The 24,809-nt window shown below is 52.1% G+C and overlaps 1 protein-coding gene across 5 annotated transcripts; it reads right to left on the bottom strand.

The window, feature by feature from the left end:
* Positions 1–119: 119 nt before the first annotated feature.
* Positions 120–24,244, bottom strand: EWSR1 (EWS RNA binding protein 1). 5 transcript variants are annotated; one of them, XM_071763452.1, is made up of 18 exons: positions 23,946–24,244; positions 22,841–22,923; positions 21,162–21,198; positions 20,899–20,950; positions 18,509–18,632; positions 12,939–13,125; positions 10,881–11,048; positions 9,752–9,966; positions 8,758–8,938; positions 5,900–5,937; positions 5,221–5,253; positions 3,769–3,887; positions 3,202–3,331; positions 2,680–2,802; positions 2,408–2,579; positions 2,020–2,117; positions 1,209–1,500; positions 120–565 (listed from the first exon to the last, which is right to left on the bottom strand). In XM_071763452.1, exons 1-18 carry the CDS (start codon positions 24,227–24,229, stop codon positions 526–528), a joined length of 2,376 nt encoding a protein of 791 aa, XP_071619553.1. In that variant the 5' UTR covers positions 24,230–24,244; the 3' UTR covers positions 120–525. The 5 variants fall into 5 exon arrangements, with proteins under 5 accessions (XP_071619553.1, XP_071619554.1, XP_071619555.1 ...); XM_071763453.1 differs by having other exon boundaries at positions 5,900–5,934; XM_071763454.1 differs by lacking the exon at positions 22,841–22,923 and having other exon boundaries at positions 23,946–24,030.
* Between the last annotated feature and the right edge of the window lie 565 nt (positions 24,245–24,809).

Here is a 24,809-nt window from a genome sequence, read left to right as displayed (position 1 = left end):
GCAGAGGGATGCACCGAGCCCGGCAGCTGCAGACATCCCCGACCTCCACAACGGGGATGTGCTGTGTGTGTGTGTGTGTCCCCCGCCCCAGGCAGGACCAAGTGAAAGCCCCGCAGCGGTTCGGTTATAAACATCGGGAATTTTATTTAAAAAAAAAACCGTCACAACCGTTAACAGCGTCGCAGCCGGCGGGGGGGTAGGGGGCAGCATGCTCGCAGGAGGGGAGGGGGGCGAGGGGGGGCTTCGTAACAACCGGTTTTAAAGGGAGGAGAAAGTCGGGGGTTGGGGGGGGGGAACACCTCGGCAGCTACGGCTGAACTTGGCTTGAATGTTTCTCCACAAACGGTGAAAAATACTAAAGTACAGACGAGGAATAACCATAATGTTGTGGCCAACATTATAAATATGGAATTATAAATTTAAAACATTTTTTTTTCTGGTTTTAAAAAATAAATCTGGTAGGAAATGCAGCTCCGGGGGGTGGGGTGAGGATGTGAGGAGGGGAGGGGGGGGGGGGTCACGGTGCTAGTAGGGTCGGTCTCTGCGCTCCTGGCGGTGCTCACCCCTGTGGGGAGGGGGGGGGAACAGGGGTCAGAGCAGTGCCTGCGATCCCCGGGACAGGGAGGTCTCCTCAAACCATCTGCCCCATCACCCTCTTGCCCCACTGCCCTCCCACACCCCTTATCTCCTGCCCCCCCTTGCCCTGTAACCCTTTGCCCCCTAACTCCCTCCTTGCCCCCCCACCCTCTTGCTCCATAACCCCTCCTCCCATCCTCCCTCAAATCCCTCCCTCCCCTCCCCCATCCCACCTGGCCCCCCCAAATCCCTCCTTCCATCCTCCTCATCCCCCTCACCCCCCCACTTGCCCCATAAACCCCTCCCCCCACACTCTCTTGCCCCCGTAACTCCACACCCCACTCCCCTCTTTCCCCTCTCTCACCTCTTGCCCTCCCTCCTTGCCCCACAACTCCTCCTCCTCCCAACCCCTTCATCCCCCTCACCCCATAACCCCTCAACCCCCTCTCTTGCCCCCCCATAACCCCTCACCCCATTCCTCCCTCACCCCTTGCCCTCCCCTCCACTTTCCCCATAACCCCCCACACCTCTCAGCCCATAACCCCTTTCCCCCCCATCCCCAGTGCCACCCTGTCCCCTTCCCCAGTGTCAGGGCCACCCCCCACCCCCTCCCAGGACCCCCCCATACTTACTTGTCCATCTTCCCCATTCCTCCGCGCCGTCCGCCTCTGCCTCCACCTCCCATCTGCTCCATCAGGGGGCCCGGGGGACCCCCAGGACCTCCACCACCACCACCACCTCCTCCTCCTCCTCGCCGTCCTCCTCCTCCATAGCCCCCTCGATCCATCCCCCGGCCTCCTCTGAAGCCACCTCTGTCACCACCACGGCCACCTCTGAACATGCCACCGGGTCCCCCCCGGTCCATCAGGCCACCTCCTCGCCCACCTCGCATCCCCCCAGGGCCACCTCGCCCACGGTCACCACCTGGGAGAGAGGAGAAAAAAAACTCAGAGCACCCTGAGGTGGGTGGGTGGGTTGGAGGGGGAGGATCCAGTCCTGCAGCCCCCCCCCACCCCCAAGGAGGTCCAGGAGCAGTTGGGAGCACCTCAAGGTGGCCCCTGAGGGCAGCACCCTGCATCTCCTGGTGAGGAGGTTCCTTGGGGAACCGAGGATGGTGCCGAGGATGGTCCCAAGAAGAGCCCCAGCATTGCTGGGAGAGCTGGGGAGTGCAGGGCAGGGTGCTGCCACCACCATGACACAGCAGAGGTGACACAAATCCTGGGAGCTCTCAGAGATGGGAACAGCCACTCCATGGGAAGGCAACATTCTCCACTGAGAAGCCCAAAACCACTGACGAGCCCCAGGTCACTTCTTGAGGAGCCCAAAACCACTCCCTAAAGAACCTCAAGTCATTCCTTGAGGATCCCAAAACCTGTCCCCAAGGATCTCATTCCCCGAGGAGCCAAACCCAGGCCTGCAGCCATGAGCTCCACACGCACCTACCTGGAGGGGGGAAGGGGGGTGGGAGGAACCCTTCTGGTTTAGGAGCCTTGCATTGGTTGCACTCTGTTCTCCAGGCGAAGTTCTGGTTTCCACAGCCCCTGGGTGAAAACACCAGTTACCAACTGGGTAACACTGGGAAGAGCTGCTTGGAGAGCATGAGGTGACACCAAAGCTGGTCAGCAGGCACCCCAGCAGTGACACTGTCCCACTGTCCCTCCCCGCTCTAGACCTTCCCCAGAGAGCCCAGCACGTTATTCTGGGAAAGGTTTCTTTATGCCAGCCAGCACCTGGGAATGGTGAGACCCCCTCCCAGGTGAGAGCTGGGGCTGTTGTCCCCCCAGCTGGAGTGCCCACCGAGGTGCCAGGCTGTGCCAGGCTGGATACTCACGGGTTGGGACACTGCCAGTCCCCAGCTCGGTGCTGGACGCTCCCGCCGGAGGGGTTTCCCCTGGATCCTCGTGGTCCTCTGGAGGAGAAGCCACCCCTGTCTCCACCTCTGCCTCCCATCCTGCCCATGGGGCCACTCGGAGGCCCCCCGGGGCCACCAGGTCCTCCCGGACCTGCAGGGAAGGTTCTGTTAATCCCAGGAGGCACCCAAGCAGGGCAGAGGGAAGAGGCTGGGCTGGGCCCTTTGGGGAGCTGGGGGGGTTTGGAAGGTACCTCCACGGAGAGGGGGGGGCATTCCCCGCTGCTCCCGGGGGGCCATCCCACCCCTCATGCTGTTCATGGGGCCCTTCTTCCGTGCCAAGCTCACTTTGAGCTTGCTCCCCTGGAAATCCTTCCCTAGGAGGAAGACAAGAGGCAGGAGTGTCACCATCTTGCACGTCCCCAGGTCCCAGTGTCCCACACAACCACTCCCAATCCTTGCCAGTGTCAGAGAGACCAGAAGGGCAAAATTTCACCCGTGGGACTGCGGAAACTCCCAGGATGGGAGACAGCAGGTGACAGATGCCCAGGTAACTGAGGGCAACCACAGACCACAAGCACCACACCTGTCCCAGTTAAAACCAGGAACTTCTTCAGCAGAAGTTGGACCAGATGACCCTTGAGGTCCCTTCCAACTTGGAAATCTATGAAGTTTGACCACCTCGAGGCAGCCTTCAACGATTCTACACCCACTGAGGATGGAAGTGCTGCCTTGAGTGGGACAAGAACCCATCCCAGTCCCCCCAGTCTCCTCACCATCAAACCATTCAATGGCTGTTTTGGCAGTAGTGGGGTCATCATAAGCCACCGTGGCATCTCCTTTGGGTTTCCCAGTTTCTTTGTCAATGTAGAGGTTGATCATTGGCTGCCCGGTCCTCTTGTTCATCTGGAAGGACAGCAAAATGTCACCTCAAGTCCCATCTCCTCAAAAGCTGGGTGGGGATTTGCTCTCCTCTCTTCTGCTCTTGAGACAACTGAGCAGCATTCTGGAGACTTGGTGGCAGGAGAAATGGCAACTCTGGCAGTAACTGCCTGGACAACCCAGCAAATGAAGGAAATGGCCCAGTATGGAGCTGCCTAGACCCAGCTGCAGCCTCCCCATCCTCCTCCTCTGCCCTCCACACCTCCCCAACCCCTCACATGTCCCACCAGATCCTCAGGGACAGGATTCCTCTGTGGCCACAAGTGCTTGTTCTTTTCCACAAGCCCACAGGACAAAAGGTTCTGCTCATCCCACTTCCCAACCTACCCAGCTCCCAGGAATGTGGGGGGGAGAAGGTGGGTGATCCATTCCTGTCCTACCTGCTGGAGGTTGCTCCTCACCTTGACAACTCCACACTGTTTGAAGAAGTCTGCCAGCTCCTCCAGGGTCACATTGTCATTGAGTCCCTGCACGTACACTGAACTGTTGTCTGAGTCCTCATCTGGGTCCATAGGTGGGCCTAGGAGACAATTCAGGCTGTCAGGGCAGGCAGGAGATGGTGACAAAACAGGAGGGAGAACTCTGCATCCCCTCAGCCAGCTATGGCTTCACTCCCAATCAGGGGATTTATGGAATGACTAAAAAAAACTTGGTGCTGAGCAGCTGCCCAGGTGCTGAGCTGGCCTTGCTGCTTCTCCTGCCATGGACACCCAGCACCAGGAGAACCTCCTGGCTGTGCTGACCCCCTCTTTCCTGCAAGGCTGATGCAGAACTCCCATTCCTGCCTGAGGAGCAGGAAGGAAAGGAGCTGCAGGGTCACAGGGCAGGGTGGCAGCAGGAGAGGCTGCTGTGCACAAGTTCTGGGGTGAGGCTGCTAGCAAAGGGCTTTCTGCTGAGCCAGAGCCCAGGGGTGGCTCCCCCAAAGCCCACGGGGGGAGGAGGGGAAGAGTCTCACAAGCACAAAATCATTCTGGTAGAAAGAGCTTTAAGATCATCCAAGTCCAACCATGAACCCAACTCTGCCCAGCCCAGCACTAACCCCTATCCCTCAGCACCACATCTCCAGGGCTCTGAAACCCCTCCAGGGACGGGAATTCAGCCCCCTCCCCAGGCAGTGTTTCATGACCCTGTCAGTGAATAAGTTTCTCCTCAGCTCCAACCTAAACCTCCCCTGGGCAACTTGAAGCCATTTCCTCTTGTCTTGCTGCTTGTTACTAGGGAGCAGAGACCAACCCCCCCCCCTTGCTACAAGATGTGTGGTTTGCCACCAGTCTAGTTCTAATGAATCAGGAATCAAGAAATAAAACCATAGAATGGTTTGGGTTGGAAGGGACCTTAGAGCTCATCTCCAACCCCCCTGCCATGGGCAGGGACACCTCTAATCCAGCCCAGGTTGCTCCAAGCCCCATCCAACCCGGGCCTGAACACCTCCAGGGAGGGCGCAGCCACAGCTCCTTTGGGCAGGCTGTCCCAGAGTCTCACCACCCTTCTACTGAAGAACTTCTTCCTAAGATACAGCTTAAACCTATTTGATAAACCAGGAATCAAGAAATTAATCATAGAATGGTTTGGGTTAGAATGGACCTTAGAGCTCATCTCCTCCAACCTCCCTGCCATGGCCAGGGACACATCCCACTGGAGTAGGTTGCTCAGAGCCTCATCCAGCCTGGCCTTGAACACCCCCAGGGATGGGGCAGCCACAGGGTTTCTGGGCAGCCTGTGCCAGTCTGAAATGGAATGGCAAAGGGTGGAGCACCCCCGTGCTCCTACAGAAGGGCAACATCTCCCAGACCTTCTGCCCCACCCAGAGCAGGGAACCAGCAGAGACATCTCCATTTCCCCCATACCATTACCTAAATCAAGGTCGGGTCCTTCTTCCATGTGTCCTGCCAGGTAGGAAAGAAGCACAAGAAGCTGTGTTAGTGCCTGAGGTGCAGGCTGCAGAACTGACACACACAACACTAGCTACTTTATAACCACCATTCCATGGCGCTGGTTAAACTCCTGCACTGCAAACAGCAGCACTGCACCTTTACTGGGTGATCAGGTTGCTAGTTTTAGCAGCCTTTCCAACCATTAACCACTATTACACTGGGGTGTTTGGGGTTTTTTTTGTTTGTTTTTTTTTGTTTGTTTTTTGTTTTTGTTTTGGTTTTTTTAATGCTTTACCAGGCCAATGGGTTTTATGTTCATTAATAAAAAAGTTACTTTAAAGAAAAAACAAAACAAAAATAATAATAATAAAAAAATATTAAATCCAAACCATTTATTCTCCCCAAATTACAGAAGTGGTTGCTCAATTCTTCCATGTCACCCTATGTCCTGTAACCACATACCCCTGGCATCGCCGGCAGTACCCATTAGAGTCTGGTTGCATATGTTTCATTTTTAACCACTTAAAAACTAATAAAAATTTACACTTTTGTTGTTCTACAAACTGACTGCCATTTTTTTTTCATCATCATCATCATCATCATCATCATCATTTTTTTTTTTTTTTAACACTATCCATTGTAATGCTCAAAAACTTACCACCAGGCTTATTGAAGCCACCTCGCTCTCCAGCGCTGCTGGGGGGATAAACGAAGAAATGAAGGCCTTTCCCTTTACAAAGCCAGTACCTCTCGGAGCCTCTGTGGCTCACTGGGAAGAAGGGCACTGGCTAAACATCTCCAAACAATGCATCTGTCTGGCTCTCTCTCATCTCGGCACTCTGCCTTTCTTCAGGGCAGCTTGCTCAAATTTCCTTTCCATATAACGCAACCTCGCTTGGTTTTTAGACACCACTTTTGCTGTTGGTACCCTTGCATGACTTGGTAAGGGTATTAGCAGTGCAATACTTAGCCAAAAAAAAAAAAAAAAAAAAAAAAAAAAAAAAAGAGTTGTTTTGACTGTTAGGAATTGTTGGGATTTTTTTTTTTTGCTTTAGTGGGGTTGTTGGCTGGTCAACTCCCTCCCCTCTGCGTGTACATAAAGGTGCACCCTCAGCCTCTGGCAGCGCCGGAGCGTAACGAGCCCGTGGGTTCCCTGACATTAACAGTTTAAAAAAAAAAAAGATGAAAAAAGAAATAAAAGCAGGAGACAACCACACGCAAGACCTACAACACAGTTCAGCTGACATTTCTCTGCTTGAACCCTGGGTATAAAGCCATACATTCAGGTCTGAATTTCACAAGTCTCTGCGGAAGGGAGAACTTACAGAGTACAGGGGGGGCTCGGGGGGCCTGGGGTGCAGCTTTGTGGACACAGAGCAGGATGGCTCATGGAGGCAAAAGCCTGAAAAAGCTGAGGAATTAGGGAAATGCCACCTGGAAAGGATTGGATGATTCTTGCTTTTCCTTTTGTTTTTTTCTTTTTGTTTATTTTTTTTTTCCTTTCGAATTTCGTTTGGCAAGAGAGGAGCAGAGGAGGGAGAGCACTGTCTGTTTTCTAGCAAGTATTGCACCTCTAATACTGGAGAAAAAAAAAAAGTTGTCAATACACAGTTTTCAAGCTGTTGCATGCAGCTTCTCCTCCTCTCAGTTAAAAGTACACACCGTTTATGTAATGCCTCTCTAAAACACACACGTTTACACTTTTTTTGTTGTTGTTAACGTTACACAATTCTAAAGTAGTATACCTCCTCTGGTTTTATTACCAAACAACACGTAGGCAGTTACCAAAGTTACAGAAGGATTCCGTTTATACAATCAATACATTTGGTTAAAAAAAAAAATATATATATATCCTATGTATATTTTTTTCCTCTCCATATGGACACCGTGTCTAGTCCCACTTTTCATTATGCTGCCGGCTGAGTACTGAGTACTTTTTAAGTACTGAGGTGTTTACAAGGCTCTCACTTTGTAACCTGTAGCATATAAATGCGACAAAGCATGTTAAAAAGTTTCCACGTTTGAACAGCCAAGGAAAATATAAAATAATTGAGTCAATGATAAAAGGGCACGTTAAGAACATCGAGCTCCTTACCTGCTGGAGACACTGAAATCCATCACCACAGCATGATAAGGGCCAAGTTCCCCTGCCTGCCCCTGGCCTTCAAAGGAGGGCACCTCTGCTAGGGACAGCAGAAAACCTGCCCCAGGGGACCCCTTTCCAGGGAAAATCGTGGGGGAGGAATCACTAGGTGGGCAATTTAAGCTTGGATTAGGGAGTGAAATCAAAGAGAGAGAGGTTGGCAAACCTTTGGCAGAAGGAGGTCTGAAGGGGGCTAAGAAATTTGAAGATGTGATGATTGACATTTCAAGTGCCTGCATCTACTTTTAAACCATTAGAGATCAAGAAATACGTCCATGGGTGAAATCTTTATGCAGAACCAGGGAACTCTGTTCCACTCAAGCCAATTCAGGCTGGGTGTGTTCTGACACAAGCCTGTCTTTTTTCTGCTGTTTCCAGGGAGTTGGATTTCTCTGATAAAGATTTCAGGCCACTTTATTTTGACAGAGCTATGCAGAATGGGAGTACAGATCACCAAACTGGTTCTAAAACCCCCTCAGAAGTTGCCTCTGCTGCTGTTCCAGGTACCCTGCCCAGCCCCACACCTCCTGCCTACCCCCCAGGGACACTCTGCATAGCTCTGCAGGACAGTGAGAAGGGATGGAACACACACAAAGCCACAGCCTCCTGCTCTGGAGGAGCCTTTGGGACCAGTTCTCCTTCCTCACCACTAGCAAAACAAACATCACTGGAGAGGGAGACACGCTGCTGAGCTGAAGGCAGAGAGGTTTGAACCAAATCAGGTTTTGCCATCAGTTAAAATGGCCAAACTGATTTAGAGCACCTGAATGCTCCAAGGGGGAGCAGGCCTGGGAGCCCAGTCAGAGCTCTCTACATTTTCAGGGTCTTTCTTCAGGCTCCAACCAAGCTCGGAGTGTTTGTGATCACTCAGAGCCCTGGCTGTGACAGCAGCAATCTGCCTCAGGCACACACTGATGTGCTACTGCTGAGGTGAAGAGTCTGAACAGGGGAGGTTTCTGCCTTGTACATACCTGGACTGTCAAGATTCCCACTGCCCAGGCACAGGGAGTGAGCCCTGGCCCTGGTGGGAGGTTTGTGTGTGTTCGATCCTGAGTTATGGTTAAACCCTGCAGAGGATTTCACCTCTGGGTGACCACGAAGGGAGCTGAAAGTTCCATGTTTAGCAATATCCCCAATTCCCTCCCCAGGGACCCCAACCACCTGCAGGATGAAAAAAAAACCAAACCCAAACCAAATACCCCAATAGATCCTGCTCCTGTTTCCCTTTAGGAGAATATTTCCATGGCTGAGAAGCAATATTGTTTCCCCATGGAAGTACCGTTGGGAAGGTCAACCTTTCAGTCCCTTCTTTTCCATTTCAAATCCTACAGGTAAACCAGAATTAGAGAAAAGGAGAAAAGATTTGCTCTTACCCCATTCCACCACGTCCTCCTCCCCGCCCACCTCTGCTCATGCCTCCACGATCATATCCCCCTCTTCCCCTGCCCCGGGTATCAGGGCCACTCATGTTCCGGTTCTCTCCTGGGCCTGAAAAGCCTCCAGATTCCTGTCCATAAACATTCATGCTGCTGGGATGGTCCTGACGGAAGGAACCTGAGGAAGTTTGCAAGCAAAATGTTAGAGGGAGCTGGAGGCAGGAGTGGCTGGAAACCACCTGTCCCCTTTTTAAAGCCTTTTCACACCTGTCTGCAGCATCCAAAGAGAATCCTGGGAGAGAGCTTAAAGCTCATCCATTCCCACCCCCGTTCCATGGTCAGGGACACCTCCCACAGCCCAGGGGGCTCCAAGCCCCATCCAACCTTCAACACTGCCAGGGATGGGGCAGCCACAGCTTCTGGGGGCAACCTGGGACAGGGGCTCAGCACCCTCACCCCGAACAATTTCTCCTTCCCCAACATCTCCTCTCCATCTCCCCTCTCCCAGCTGCAAACCCTTCCCCCTCATCCCATCCCTCCCTGTCCTTGTCCCAGGTCCCTCCCCAGCTTTCCTGCAGCCCCTTCAAGCATTGGAAGCTGCTCTAAGGTCCCCCCCAGAGTTTCCTCTTCTCTGTAATTATGACAATCCTTTGCTCCAGCATTAATTTAAGGAGACCTGTGCCCTTCCTGTTGCCATTATCCAGTTTCCCAGTAGGTCCCACCAAACCCAACTCTGCAGAGCTGCTGCTGCCCAAACCATACACCCCCCCCCCCAGCCTGGCCCACTCCCCACAACAACTTTTAAATGCTTCTGTGTTTCTCACCCTCCTTCTCCCCCCAGTTCCCCTTCCCCAGGCTGAGGGGAGCCTGGCAACCACCCCAGATGCTTTTTTCCAGTGCAGCAGAGGCTCTGCCTTCCAGAGCTGCAAGGTTTACACCCAAAAGAAGACCAAGAGCCAGGAGGCTGCCCCTCTCCACCCCTTGCACTCACTCTGTGGGCCGTAGCTGCTGCTCTGCTGGCTGTACTGGCTGGGGGCCTGGCTGTAGGAGGCTGTGGGGGGTGGGTAACTGGTTGGGGGGGGCTGTTGCCCATAGCTGCTCTGCTGGCCATAGCTGGGCTGCTGTCCGTAGGTGCTCTGTTGCCCGTAGGTGCTCTGCTGGGAGTAAGTGCTCTGGTCATAACTGCTTGGCTGTGTGGATGGGTAGCTGGAAGAGAAAAGCATTGCAGAGATGAAACTCCACTGGAAAAGGGTAGATTTAGGTCAGACAGCAAGGAAAAATTGTTTGTTGTGAGGGTGCTGAGCCCCCGTCCCAGGTTGCCCCCAGAAGCTGTGGCTGCCCCATCCCTGGCAGTGTTGAAGGTTGGATGGGGCTTGGAGCACCCTGGGCTGGGGGAGAGGTCCCTGACCATGGAATGGGGGTTGGGACTGATTAATCTTTAAGGTCCCTTCCCACCCAAACCAGTCTGGGACTCTGTAACTTCTATGAATTCAGCCATGTGCAGTGGGCTGCAGAAGTGGCTCACACTAGAAGGTAATGCAATTAAAAGCCATATGTGTTGCTGTAAACCATTTAAAAAGGTTTGAAGTCATCCTGGGGAGGTCAGTCTGGTGGCAGGAGACAAAACAGACTGCTCAAAGCAAAATCCATGGAACTATTCACTCTTTTATTTGTGCCTCTAGGAAGAGGCAGAAGTGCCAGGGCCAAACTGAGTGAAGAGGTTCCTCCTCCACCTGGGCACTGAACTGTCTGACAGAACAGTTCCCCCTCAGCCTTTCAGACACTTTAGAAATCACCATCAGCTTATTCAACACACCCTGGGGGAAAAGGTGAGCCTCTCACCAAAGCCATGTACAAGGAAGCAGCAAAGGTTCCTACAATACACTCTGTATCTAAGAAATGCCTCAAATTTGTCATTGTCACATGCTGCCACTGCAGGCGTGTTCACCCCCGTGCTCATAGCCTCAGTCTGCCTACAACAAGCAGAACCTCCAAAAAACCCACATCTCCCCCCCCTCCCAGGACACCAAGCCTCCTTTTTCTCTCTTCTCCTACAGATTTTTATTTTTGCCGACGCTAATCCACGAGGACTGAGTTGGGGGGGCAGGGGACAGAATTACCTGGTGGGGGGGTAGGATGGTGGGGCAGTGACAGGCTGCATGGGGTAGCTGGCAGGCACCTGGGGGTAGCTGTAGTTGCTCTGACCATAGCCCAGGCTGGGCTGGCTGTAGCCTGTTGTACTTGACTGGGGCTGGCTGGTTTCTGCTGGTTTGCTGCCATCCTGGGGTCTGTGGAGCAAAATTGAATGAGAAAAGTGCAAAACTCTCACCCCTGCATCAGCAATTACCAGGGAGGTGGTTGTGCCCCTGTGCTGGGTGCTGCTGAGGCTGCACCTCCAATCCTGGGGTCAGTTCTGGGCCCCTCTGGACCAGAAGGACATTGAGGGGTTGGAGAGTGTCCAGAGAAGGGAACGGAGCTGGGGAAGGGTCTGGAGCAGGAGTCTGCCCAGGAGCAGCTGAGGGCCCTGGGGGTGCTGATCCTGGAGCAGAGGAGGCTGAGGGGAGACCTTCTGGCTCTCTGCAACCCCCTGAGAGGAGGTTGGAGCCAGGGGGGGTCGGGCTCTGCTCCCAAGGAACAAGGGATGGGACAAGAGGAACTTTTGGCACAACTCAAGTGGTGCCAGGGGAGGTTTAGGTTGGAGCTGGGGAAGAATTTCTCCCTGGAAAGGGTTGTCAGGGCCTGGCCCAGGCTGCCCAGGGAAGGGCTGGAGTCCCCATCATCCCTGGAGATGTTAAAAAAACATGTAGATGTGGCACTTTGGGACATGGTTTAGTGGGCACAGTGGGGTTGAGTTTTCCAACCTGAATGATTCTATGACCTCTGGGAGGAGGCAGGTGCTCAGAACCCACCCCCAGGCCCTATCTCTTTGGGCAGCATTACAAGCTGGCACCACATCAGTGTCTGGCTCTGGCAACAACTCCCATATAGTTATTAAACACTCTGAACATTTTAGCACCTGCTGGGGGGGGTGTTTGCACAGTCTCCTGCCAGCAGAGAAGGACTGGGCTGCACCCTGACCAGAGAGCACAGAGCAGGGCAGCTTCTGCTCATTATGAAACTCAAGGGTGAGGGACTCATTAGACTTTGGCCCTGGAATTGGGTGGAGGACAGACACAAAAGGGGCAGGGAAGAGGTGGGCAGCCTGAGCTGCTTTTTGCACAACACTTGGAAAGGATTAGCCCCAAAGCAGTAGCCAGCAAAGGTTGCCAGTTCAATGCCCCATTGTTTGGGCTGGAATCCTGTGCAAGCAGATATTGCCCCACATAGGTTATCCCATGAAAGGGAAAGGGCATTGGGGGTGGGACCAGATGACCTTTAAAGGTTCCTTCCAGCCCAAACCACGCTGGGATTCTGTGTTTAGTATGAACTAGCTCGAGGCCTGAAAAAAAAGAGAATCCTTTGCATGTGACTCACACCTCCTGTTCTTTTATGTTTGTCCCACACTTTGTAATCTCTGAGTGCCTGTCAGAGTAGGGTAAGAAGAGCTAAGCTACTTTTGCTGTACAAGCTGGGAAAAATACTTTAATGATGTCAGGATTCCTACTTCAAAGTGTAACCTGACAGAGAGAGACAGAGCTGTGCCAAGCTCCACCCTTCCTTGCTGGAGTGGTTGCTACAAACATCAGGTAAAGGAAAAAAAATCTTTTAACTCACCACTAAGAAAATTTCCATTATGCATTCTGATTCTTTCATATCCTGAGCAAACAATTAAACTAAATATACTACTGACAGTGCCCAGAAACGAGAGATTTAAAAAGGAAATTGCCTACAGCATGAGCAGGCAGTCACAGTACAGAACAGTATCCTGCCTGACCCCCCGACTCCGGATCAGACCAGGCTGCTCCCTTTTCTGTCCTACACCCTGAGCTGAGAACCTGGTTTTGCTGCCTGGTTGTTCCCCTCATCTCCCTGCCACTCCTCTGACTCACTATGCTGGAGCAGATCCCACCCACACCCCCTCCCCCAGCCCTGAACCAGGCAGGATGGGACGTGGCGGGAGCATGGCTCAAGCAAGACGTGAAGTGTCAGTTTCACCCACAGGTCCCAGTTCAACTGGTGGGTGGTGGGGCTCCCCCCCAAGGGCAGAGCCCACCCAGAGGGGGGGGTCCAGGCTGTACCTGGTGGGAGCTGAGGCTGCTGGCTGCTGCCCATAGGCCGGGTAGGCAGGTTGGGTGCCATAAGCGGAGGGTGCTGGGTAGGAGGCCTGGGTGGTGGTCACCGTGGCGGTGCTGGTGTCGTAGGTGGCCGTGCCGTACCCCTGGACGGGCTGACTGTAGGCTGGGGGGGCTGTTGGGGTGCTGTAACCTACAAGAGATGACAGCCTGGTCAGGTCAGGTCAGAAGGTAGAGCTCCTGGTGGTGATTTCTCAGCCCATGGGTGCAGCAGACGTTTCACCGCCACAAAAACCCCCACGGGTAGAACCCCTCCCCCCAAAAAATGATCATCTAACCCCCACTGCTTCAGAGATCCACCCCCAGCTCCCAAAAACCAGGTTCCGAGGAGCTTGCTGGAAGCCACCCAGCCACAGGCTACTTCCTAAAGGAAGCTCAGGGCTAATGGAGTCAAGGGCAAGCTGAGGCACACAGCGGCTCCTGCACACTGAACAAAGCTGCTCTGAGCCCTGAAGCAAAGTAAATCTGTTGGTTTAAGAAGCAGAGCCTCATCCTCTCAGCTTTTTCAAAAAATAGATGCATGAAACAGCACTGGGTTGACTTGACAAAGTCTTTCTGAGTCACTTCCCAAGTCTCATTTTAAATCAGTAAATCTGGAAACAAAAGAAAAGCACTTTACATTTGCTTTAACTGAAGGGTTAGGTCAAAAAAGAAACAGCTCCTGATGTTTCATGTTTCACCTTTCATACAATTTCAGTTTTAGGTAAAAAGCTTAGAGCCCATACATTTATTTCTGAGCAATGTCAGAGGAATGTCCAAGATCCCAAACCAGCTCCACTTAAATTCATCTTTCCAGCAGCCACCAGTGTGTAATTTACCCCACCAACGGGCTTGTGAACTGTAAACCCAGTAAAAACAGTGGCTTTTTAGAGTTAAGAACCTTGCAAGCAGGTTTGCAAGATCAGGAAAAAGAAACTTTCACAAAAAAAAAAGATCAATTAAACATGTTGTGAGTAAAGCTGACTTACTGAAATACAAAACATCGACAGCCAAAGAGCAACCAACTGCATTCTTGATGTATTTTAATTGCATCTGTTAAGATAACAGCTTCTCCACTGCTTGGTTTTATTAAATCCAGGCCATTTGTGACATCCTCTTCCTCCTCATTCTACGGCATTTTAGGCAAACTCTGCTGTGGGTTTTTTATTTCAATTCCTTAATCTGCAAACCAGAAGTCCTTCCTGCAGAGCAGAGTGTGCCCTCCTGGAGCTTGGTGGCACTTCCACATCTGGTTGTCCCTGCCACAAAACCAGGACCCTGCCCACCTCCTCCCTCAACAGCAAGGGAAGAGGAAGAGAAGCAAGACGAGGAAGCTTGTGGATCATGTTGGTTAAAAACCCAAACTTGAGCTGCAAAGAGCAACGTGGGAGCACAAACTGCTCTCCCACCAGGTAATAACTCACGTGGCTCACGAGAAAATCAGTTTTTCTGGTCAAAATTCTTCTTTGCCAAGACGTTGGCTGAAAAGCCAAGTCCTGTTCTGCATGTTGCTGAGGAAGATGAAGCATATGATGCCAAACAGGATAAAAACCATCGGTTTTAGAGCCTGGGACAAATTACAAGTCTGCAGATTGAAACACCACAGTGTTTTCCACAGAGAGCACAATACCAGAAGTTAAAAGAATCCTTCCTCGAGCTGGCCAAAGCCTGGCCACTGACTGAAGGAGCCTGCTTGCCAAAGTACAGCCTGCAATTTGTGTCCCTGAAGCCACAGCCTTGCCCTGAGCTGTTCTTGTCTCTCTGAGTCCCCAGGCTGTGAGCACAAAGCCCTCCAAGCAAGGAGAGTTTGCTGTCACCTGGCTCTGCACAGTCACCTGAATAAAAGGGAAGGAAAAACAATCCTGAATTTTAACAATTTAGCTCTAGAGGGAGCATTCCCCTCGTGCAAGGAAGGGTTTGTAGCAGGAAAAGCCAAGGCAGTGATTTAACAGCCCCCTCCCTTGGTCTCAACTGTCACTTCAGGGACTTAAGTTGTACTCTGGCAATCCTCCAGGGCTGTATTTGTTCTCTCTCCTCCTCTCCTCACCACTTAGCAAGCTAAAGGGTGAGTCTGCAGAACACAATCTGCAAGAAAAAGAGAAGAACTTTTGATAACCTGCTTTGAGGAGCCTGGTTAAGTGGCTCAGTTTCTTCTCCAAGTATGAAGCCAAACCCCTATTGCTGTCTTGGAACTCTTCAGGTGGAGGGGAAGCTTGGAGGATTTGGTCCCTAAGAGAATATCAACTGAAAAGAGTGGATCTCCAGGGCTTTATTCTGCAGTAAGCAGCAGGTTTTGGAGGCTTCTCCCTGATGTGAGGAGTATTAAGGGTCTGCAAACACAAAGAGTGCTGCAGTGAGGGTTCAGGAGATTGCACTTGGTTGTGCTGGTGGAGGCAGCTGTGGGGGTGTTCTTTCCCAATTCTGAATGCATCAGAAAAGTAAACCAGACATAACCTGAAATTGCAGAGGTCAAAAGAGAAGGAGGGGCTAAGAGAGTCACTCCCACTGAGCTACTTAAAGAAGATTCCTACTCAGACCTTTGAAATGATGTCTTTTGCCCCCAAAGGACACTGTTAGGAAGCCAATAACCCTAACAGATGCAGCTCTTTATTTACTCTTGTAATTCATGCTTATACAGGGCCATGATTAAACAGAGCAAACCCTGACCCCTGAGCTGATGGATTAATCCCCTAATCCAGCTGCCACCAGGGAGCTGCAGAGGAGCCTGAACCCCTTTTCTCTGTAATAAACCAACTGTGTGACTCCAAAACACCTTTACTGGCAGCCTCAGGAAGGGAAGAAACCCAGCCTGGGCAGTAAATCTCACTTTGGGCAGCCCAGGAGCCTCATCTGAGGCTTTGAAGAGACACAGAGGAACCTCTCTAACACTCCAGGGGGTTCATCTGCACAGGATTTGAATTTCCCTGACCACAACAGCATCTTACCCCCCCCAAAATAGGTTGTTGAGAGTAAATAAAAAGGCACTTTGCTTTTAAATAACTGCAGACAACCCTTTGCTACAAAAAGGCAATGCCTGGGGAAAATAAACTGAGATTCAACCACAAAAACTGCACAGCTCTTAGGGCATAAAGATGTATGCCTCAGGCAGCTCCCTGGGCTGGGAGACAGGCTGGAAGCACTGTCAGTCTGGCTGCTGGAGGAGAGGGAGGTGGAAAGGGAATAAAAACAACCTGGCACCCAGCCTGGGGAGGAGAACATGGCACCCAGAGGGGCCTGGAGAGGCTGGAGAAGTGGGCTTGTGCAAACTGCAGGGAGTTCAACAAGGTTCTGCATCAAGGCAATGCCATCACAAATGGGAGGAGAAAGGATTTGAGGGCAGCCCTGAGGAGAAGGACTTGGGGGTGGTGGACCAGAAGCTTAACATGAGCCCAGAAACCAAGCAGGTCCTGGGCTGCATCCAAAGAAGCACAGACAGAGGGCAAGGGAGGGGATTCTCCCCCTCTGCTCTGCTCTGCTCTGCTCAGACCCCACCTGGAGTTCTGTGTCCAGTTCTGGAGTCCCCAGCATCAGAAGGACACAGAGCTCCTGGAAGGTGTCCAGAGGAGCCACTGAAATGCTCGGAGGGCTGAGCAGCTCCCTGGGAAGCCAGGCTGAGGGATTGGGGTTGTTCAGCCTGGAGAAGAGGAGGCTCCCAGGTGAGCTCAGAGCAACCTTCCAGTATCTGAAGGGGCTGCAAGAAAGCTGGGGGAGGGCTATGGACATGGGGGTGCAGGGAGAGGACACGGGGAAATTATTTAAAATTTGAATAGGGGAGATTTAGATTAGATATTAAAACTGTTTGGTGTGAGGGTGCTGAGCCCCTGGTTGCCCAGGTTGCCCCCAGAAGCTGTGGCTGCCCCATCCCTGGCAGTGTTGAAGGTTGGATGGGGCTTGGAGCACCCTGGGCTGTGGGAGGTGTCCCTGACCATGGCAGGGGTGGCACTGGGGGGGCTTTAAGGTCCCTTCCCACCCAAACCATTTGATGATGATGAACACCAACAGTTCTGCCACAGAGCAGTCCTACACACACACAGGCAAACCCTGCTTGAAAGCCTGATGTGATTTTTTCACTTGACTGCTTCCTGAGTTTCCTTTTGTTTGTTTTTTTTTTTTGCGGGGGTGGAAAGAAAATGGACTTTTTTGCCTAAAAACTACAAGCTGTGTAGAAAAGGTGATTAAAATTATTATTCCTGCAGCAAACGTACTCTTAAGGGACAAGCAGGAATATAAACAGACTTCTGTGACTCCTGCAGGAAGTTAAAATACTCTAAACATTTTTTAAGAAAGAAATTTTGTGAGTCCACAAATCCTTCTGTCTGCCAATTTATGTCCATAAAGTTTTAAATTAAATTAAAAAAAAAAAGCCCAAACCTGTAGATAACCCTATGTAATGCTGGCTAAAGGGTAGTGGCTCTCAGTCTGTGCTAAGTGCCAGGCAGAAGTTTTCCTTCTTGTGAAGATGTTCAATGTTTTAAGTCCCACACCACTCTTTCTCTCCCCTGTGAAACATTTTTCCTCAGCTCCTGTGGCCAGACACCTCCTTGTTCCCTGGCTTTGGGAAATTTTTCAGAAAGCTCCCCCTTTATTAAACATTTCTGATGTCTCTGAGAGCAGAGGATGACTCTGCAGAAAATGGTCCCCAAGGCATTACTGGGAGGAAAATCTGCTTTTTTCAAAGATTCCTGAATACTCAACTCTAAGTGGACCAGAACTGAACGGTTGTTTTCTTTTAGGCATCAAGACACTGGCAGGTACAAAACTCCAGCCCAAAGCAGGATGTTGGCAGAGTTTCCAGCACATTAATGAACACGTGGCACGTGCTGGAATCCCAAAGCCAAGAGGGAGCATGTGGTGGTGTCCTGACCATGTCCAACCAGGCAGTTTACCCTTTAGGAAAGGGAAGGGCAATGGGGTTGGCTTGACTGTGGCTGTTGTTATTGGCTCAGGAGCTTTTAGCTCCAAAGGATGTCACCTGGAGGCTTTCCAGGGAGGTGGGGAAGGCAAAATTTTTACTGTCACCATGTGCTAATGCTGGATGGTTTTGGACTTCAAACTGAGTAACATCCAAAGGGCTAACACTGCCAGGATGAGAGAGCATTCCCCATGCAAGAATAAGCAGGAGGGTCAAACCTGGACTGGTCCCTTCTAGTGGAGGAAGCACAAGACAAAAAGCAGAGAGCACAATATCAGAAGGGGCACCCCTGACTGCCACCCAGTGGGGTTTCCAGGCCAGCAAAGCACTCAGGATGGGGGTTGTGAGGAGCAGCCCCACCAGACACTCCTGGCTGGGGACCCTACACAGTCCTGCTTAATTCCCCAGCACCCAAAAACCTCCCTGACAAAGCTGAGCAGGCAGGTTTATTCACTCCTCCCTCCCCACACACACATTTTCACATCATTCCAAAACGCCCTGGGCTCTAGGAAAGCTCTGGAAGAAGGGAGCTCTTCCCACAGCAGTGTCTGCAGGAACTCAGCAGGGTTTGGGCTGTGGCTGCCCAGGGTTTAGCTCTCCCCCAGGGCTTTGGGAGGGCTCTTACCAGCAGGGGGCTGTCCGTAGGAGGTGGCATACGCCGTCTGCCCGTAGGTAGCAGTGGTCTGGGGCTGGGTGTAGCTGACGTCCGGGGGTTGGCCGTAGGTCCCGTAACTCTGTTGCCCGTAGGTCTGCTCCAAAGAGGAACACAGAGTTAGTTCCTGCCCCCAGAAGTGACTGACAGCCGTGACAGGGATAGAGTGGTGGAGAGGGACCCGGGGGTGTGGTGGTGGGGGGGGGCACACAATTGAAAAACAATCTGAGGCTGCGAAGTTTGGGTGCTACCACCCATTTCAGGTCAGCACTGCAAAAAAAGTCCCAAAGGCAGTTTCTGCAACACCAGGAGTGGAGGGATGGCCTCTTAATAATTTCTGCATAAATTGCTTTTAATAATTATTTTAAAATAATTTTAGATAAATTTAAAATTAATTTGCCCTTCATAAATTATTTTTAATAATTTATTATAGAACTTCTGGTTTAGTAAAACACCTCTCTGTGTGTATTATTAAACACACACACTTCTGTTCTGCATAAAGCAAAAGGTGAAAGCATCCAGCTCCTCAGAACTGCCAGGGCACCCATCAACACCCACAGGAACCTCCCCAGGGTGACCCTGAAACCTGGGGGTGGGACTACTCAGAGGGCAGAACTCCACCCAGTGAACCAAACCTTATACTGCAGCAGAAAACTGCTTTGATGCTGGTTGGAGGAAACCTATTCAAGGTTTCCATTAAGTTATTCTGAATATTTTTCACCTCCACTCAGGAGGTTATATAGGCAAGATGCATCCAAGGACTTCCCACCCCCAAACTGTGGTTACAGATGCTGAGAGCAGCTCTGGAGCTCCCTGACAAGCCTGGATTATTCCTCCCCTGCCCTGGTGATCCCCAGGAAAGCTGGGGAAGGACATTCTGTAAGAGCACAGAGTGATAGGATGAAAGGGAACGGCTTGAAACTGGAGGAGGGAAGATTGAGGTGAGATGTTGGGAAGCAATTCTTTGGTGTGAGGGTGCTGAGCCCCTGGCCCAGGTTGCCCCCAGAAGCTGTGGCTGCCCCATCCCTGGCAGTGTTGAAGGTTGGATGGGGCTTGGAGCACCCTGGACTGTGGGAGGGGTCCTTGACCATGGCAGGGGGGGCACTGGGGGAGCTTTAAAGTCCCTTCCCACCCAAACCACTCTAGGATGAATGTGGAGGTGCTGGTGCTGCAGTTACCACACACCTCAAACAGGATGGAAGCCTTCCCCAGCTCTGGGCAGCCAGTGGTTTGCTTTAGAGAAACCCCAGTGACAGCTCAGGAAGCAGCACAAAGACTGCTCCAACCTCCAGGTCCTCCCAGGGATTTCCTGACTCCTCTGGGAGCCTGGAAATTAAAAACCTTTTGGGATCAAAGCCAGTGGTACTGGTGAGCCAGCCACCTTACCTCCTTATCCATCCATGTAAGCAGCACACAGTCCTGCCAATAATTCTGTCTCAGAACACTTATTTAAAATAAAAATGACTGTCACTGCCATTAAAGCTGACTCAAATGCCCAGACTGACCCTGTGCTCCTCCTGTAACGTGGATATTTTGGCCAAAAAGCCTCCTGGCCCTGCCAAAGAACCAGAATTCAGGCAGCCTGGGCCCAGCTGGTGCAGGCAGCAGCAGGGAGCATGGCACTGGCAGCACTGCTGTTGCCAGAACCCAACCAGAATTCACCCACTTGAAGCTGCTCAGCTCTGCTCCTCCACGACGTGGTGGGGTTTAGGTGCTCCTGGGCAGTGGGATCTGCCCTTCAAAAACCTCTCTGGTGAGAATTAATCCACCCCATTTTGTGAGGACAAAAGTTTTCCTTTGAAAATATTATTTGGAGTGTGTATACAAATGTGGGTTTAGTCACCTGGATGCTCAGGATTAACAATCAGCATGGTTTAATTCACCTCTTGAAGACCATCACTGTTTTGCAGCCAAGCCAAGTGAAGGTATTAAGAGTTGTAGCAACAATACCTCCAGGAAAAAAATAAAAAAAGCTTCCCTCCTCCTCTCCCTTTGTCCAACTGCTGCCGCCTCACAAGCAGCAATCTTTCCTTCCCTCTTTTGGTTTTTTTTTTCCAGGGTTTTCTCTCCTACACCCAAAAAGATACCCCCAGCATGAGGCTCTCCAACAAACCCCCTCAGGCTGAGATGATTACCAAAGCAGGGGACACTCAAGGCTCCTTGACACTGAGGTTGTTTTCCCTTGAATAAAGCACTCTGGGATGGGTGAGAAGCTACAAGACCACTTTTAATGACACATTTTGAGACTGCTGCTTTTTTTTTTTTTTTTTTTTTTTCTGGGGGGGGGTGGCTGGCAGAGCCCTGGGTAGTTTACAGGCAGACACACGATTCAGCAGCAATGCTAAAGCCATGCTGTGCTTTACCTGGGTGGTCTGTGCATATCCTTGAGCTGGCTGAGGTGCATATGCACTGTAGCTGTGGAAGGAATTTTAAAGACATTTTAGAATGTGCAGGAGGTCAATGGCAGGAGAATTTTCCCCTCTCCAAATGCCAAAAGGCTACAAGATAAAAAAACCCTAAAACCTGTAGGATTTACAAAGATATCTTAAGACTACATCACAGTTCTGATACATTTAGCTTACATCTTTTTAAAATAAAAAGAGAATAAGGGCAGAATGCTACTTACCCCTGCTGAGCTGCAGCTTGGCTATAGGTACTATAATCTGCAACAAAAGAAAAGAGGGGGGGGGAAAAGAAGTTTGACAAAGGCTTAACAAAATTTACAGTGTAAGAGCTCAGCAGCTGGAATTTCCTCCTGCAGCTTGAAAGACCTGCTATAAACCACTGGTAATCCAGTCTGAAAAGAGAGGAAGGTAAAGGCAAATTTCAGCCTTTTTGAAGGAAACAAACCCCCTCTTCCCTTCATTGTTCCCACCCTTTGCAGCAGCAACTTTGATCTCAAATGACCCCATGGTAATTTAACTGCCACCTTGGATGACACCCAGGGAGGCTGGGGGGAGGGGGGTGCTTTGGAACAAAAGAAACACAGGGGCTGAGACTCATAACCCCCACCCCCCAGCTTCCAAGGGTCACGTTGCAAGGGTTTGGGGTCTGCAGGACCCACCAGGCTTCCCTCTTCCTATTTAGCTTTCAAGGACACAAACAAATGGCTGGAAAGTTCTAACACTTGGCCCTTAGCAGGGTTCCACCTTCCCCACAGCCCTGATCCATGCCAAGAGACTGATTTAGAGACCCAAAATCCTGAGAAACCAAGGAGAAAAAAAAGCTATGCTGAACCAGGTTGCTGGTGGGGGAGTGGAAAATGTGTCTGCATGGCAGTTCCAGGGCTCTGCTTGAGAGGATTACACAGCTCCTGAACCTGTGCTTTCCCTCAAAGTCACCAAGCAGCTCCAAATGGCTGGAGAGAATGAACTGAGCCAGGTTCAACCTCTCCTGGGACACCAAAAGTCCCAAGGACAGAGCCCAGGACTGAGTTCAGCCCTTGGTGGCATCTGCTGTGTGAGCTGAGGCAGAAAGGGGGAATTTGCAGAGCTCTTCTCAGTCCTGTGCTGGGTTTTGGTGTTCTCATCATCAGGGTAGCCTGATCTGGGGTTAGAAAACTGAAGATGATGAATATGAGGAACCCATCTGATGTTTTCCTACAGCCTTCAGGCATTCCTGGGGTGTCTGGACCTCTCTGACACCGTTATCACCACCAAAGGGGAAGGAGCACCAGGAAGGATTTGGAAAATATTCTTTCTATCCACCAGAATCTCCATGGATTCACCCCCAACAAAGCTTTCCTTCTCCTAACCCCCACTAGGTGAGCTCACAGCTCTTCCTCCCCTGAGCCTGCAGCTCTGACAGTGACTTTTGGCAGATCTGGATCACTCCAATCCTCCTGCTGCCCCAGGAGTACACAAGGCAGAGGACTGACACCCCAGGCACAACAAAAAAGGCACTGACATGCCACCCAAAAGTCTTCCCTGCTCCCCAGACACACCACAGGAGGTGTTCAAGCCTCCCTTACAGCTTGTTGTGCTTCACACCCCTTTACTAAACTCAGGCTTTTTTTATTTTATTTTCAGGCTCCAGCTAGGCTCTAAGCTCTGCTAAACCCCCCGAGTGGTAAAGCCCATGAACACCCTCACCCATCCTCCCTCTCCCACCACCCCTCCAGCCCCCCCCTAAACTTCCACATTCCCCATTTAATCCTCATTTTCTGCATCCCTTTGGGTTACCACAGTCCTCTACCTGGCAGACCCCCAGCAACCTACCCGCCACCCCCACCCCCCCCAAATTGCTGCTGGGGGTCTTGGTGTGCTTTTAGCCCCCCCCATCAAACCCCTTTTCCCACAGCCCTACCAAGACACCACATCTTCCCCTCTGCAGGCTTTAAATGCAGGTGTGGATTTTGCAATCTGTCTCCGGCAATCCCTTGAAATTTGCTGGGATTTGGATTCAGGCAAAATTTTAAAAAAAGAAAAAAAAAAAAAAAAAAAAAAAGAATTTAAAAAAATATTCTGGTTCACTTTGTTAAAACCACCTCAGAGCTTTTATTTTCAGGGGGAAATTAATCTTCATCCTTCTCTTTCCCAAGGCTGAAGAGCACAATAGCACAGCTGAAAATAGCAGCTCCCTGTATTTCCATTTCCATGTATTAAGTGGAAAGGCAGCTGTACTTTTAAACCCCATTTTGATAATTCCAGCGGTCCACCTTGCTTTAATAACTTTCCTTTTTTAAAAAAATAAACAATAAAACACCAAACCAACCATTCCTCCAAACAAATCCCCCCAGGCCCCAGGGTTTGGGACGCTTTGTGGAGTGGTGTGGCTGAGAGGCTTTAGGGCAACTTTGAGGTTGATTTTGCTGGGGTTAAAAAAAAAAAAAAAAAAAAAAAAAAATCACATTTTTTGACCTTTTTGTATCCCAGGTGCTATCAAAAGGATGGTTCCTTCTGTGATGCTTCACCCATTTTATTCAAAGAAATTACAGCTGCACCTGAAACCACCCTGAACGGCCACCAGAGGAGAGGAAAAAAGAGGGAAAAGAGCTCTCCTTGGGCCTAGGAAGAGCAGAACCCATGGGATCTGGAGCCCCACGAGCCCCTTCCCCGCAGCACACAAACCCGCAACCCATCCCCGGGGGCACAACCCGGGCACACGGGGACACCGGAGGGGGGGGTCCGATCCCCTTAGGGACCGAGACGAACTGGGAAGGGTTGATCCAGGACGGCCCCGCCAGGAAGGAACCCCCACAGGGCCGCGGGGCTCAGGGCCTCGCCCCGCCGTGACTGGGCCGCGGCCCCCGCCGCTCTCCACGCCCTTCCGCCCTCAGCGCGGGCGGCCCCAGCTCCCGGTCGGGCCCCTCCTGAGGGCCGCTGGTGAGAGGAGGCCGCTCCGGTTCCGGCCATTCACCCCCGTGGAGGTCCCGGCCCGGCTCTCTCCTCACCCCCCCCGTCCCTCTCACCCGTCGACGCCATTTTCTCGCCTTCCTCCTCCGCGCTCCCAACGTCCGCCCGCAGCCCCGCCCCGCGCAAGCGCCCCGATGGATCCTACCACAGCGCTGCGGAGGGGGGGTAACGGGGAGACCCCGAGTGAGGCTGCACAACGGGGATCCCCTCTGACCCGCCCCGACGCCCTCCCGATGGCCGCAGCCCTCTGAGAAGAACCGGGACCGGGCCGGCCGGTGTCGGCGACCGCTCGGAAGGACGGGTGTCCCCCGGGAATAAGCGCTCCTCCCCCCCCCGGCATCCAGCAAGATGGTTCGGCCCGCGGCCGTTAGGGACCGTCGCACAAGAGACGTTAAGGCGGGGAGGCGGAGTGGGAGGGCGGGTTGGGCTTGACGTCATCGCGGTGCCCGTTACGTCACCGCGGCGGGCTGCGCGCGAGGGGTGGTGGCTTTTGACGTTACACAGCAGCGAAGGGCGGCAGGCGGGGCGTATGGCTTCTCCTCGACGCCACTCATAAGGGACGGTAGCCATGTGTGACGTCACCGCCCTGACGTCACGCTCGGGCAAGGGACACCACCCCACACACACACCCCGGTCACGCGCGAGCAAGTGACACCGCACGGGGGGGTGGGGTGGTGGTGGAAGGGCTGCCCCCACCCCACCCCCAACCTCCTGGCATCCCACGCCATGTCGCGATGTGACATCACGTGTGACATCACCCGTGACATCGTCCCGGCACGCTCCCGTGCAGGTGCCCGGCAGGGACAGGGGTGCCACCCGCTCCTCCCGTGTGTGTGTGTCTCCGTGTCCCCAGGTGCCACCCATCCCTCCCAACCCCCCGTGGGACACCCCCCCCGGACCCTCCTCCCGTCCCCATGTCC

This window comes from Heliangelus exortis, chromosome 19 (assembly GCF_036169615.1).
Source record: "Heliangelus exortis chromosome 19, bHelExo1.hap1, whole genome shotgun sequence".
In the NCBI taxonomy this organism is placed as follows: domain Eukaryota; kingdom Metazoa; phylum Chordata; class Aves; order Apodiformes; family Trochilidae; genus Heliangelus; species Heliangelus exortis.
The sequence above is the reverse complement of the archived record's forward strand: the minus strand, read 5'-3'. Positions and strand labels throughout refer to the sequence as shown.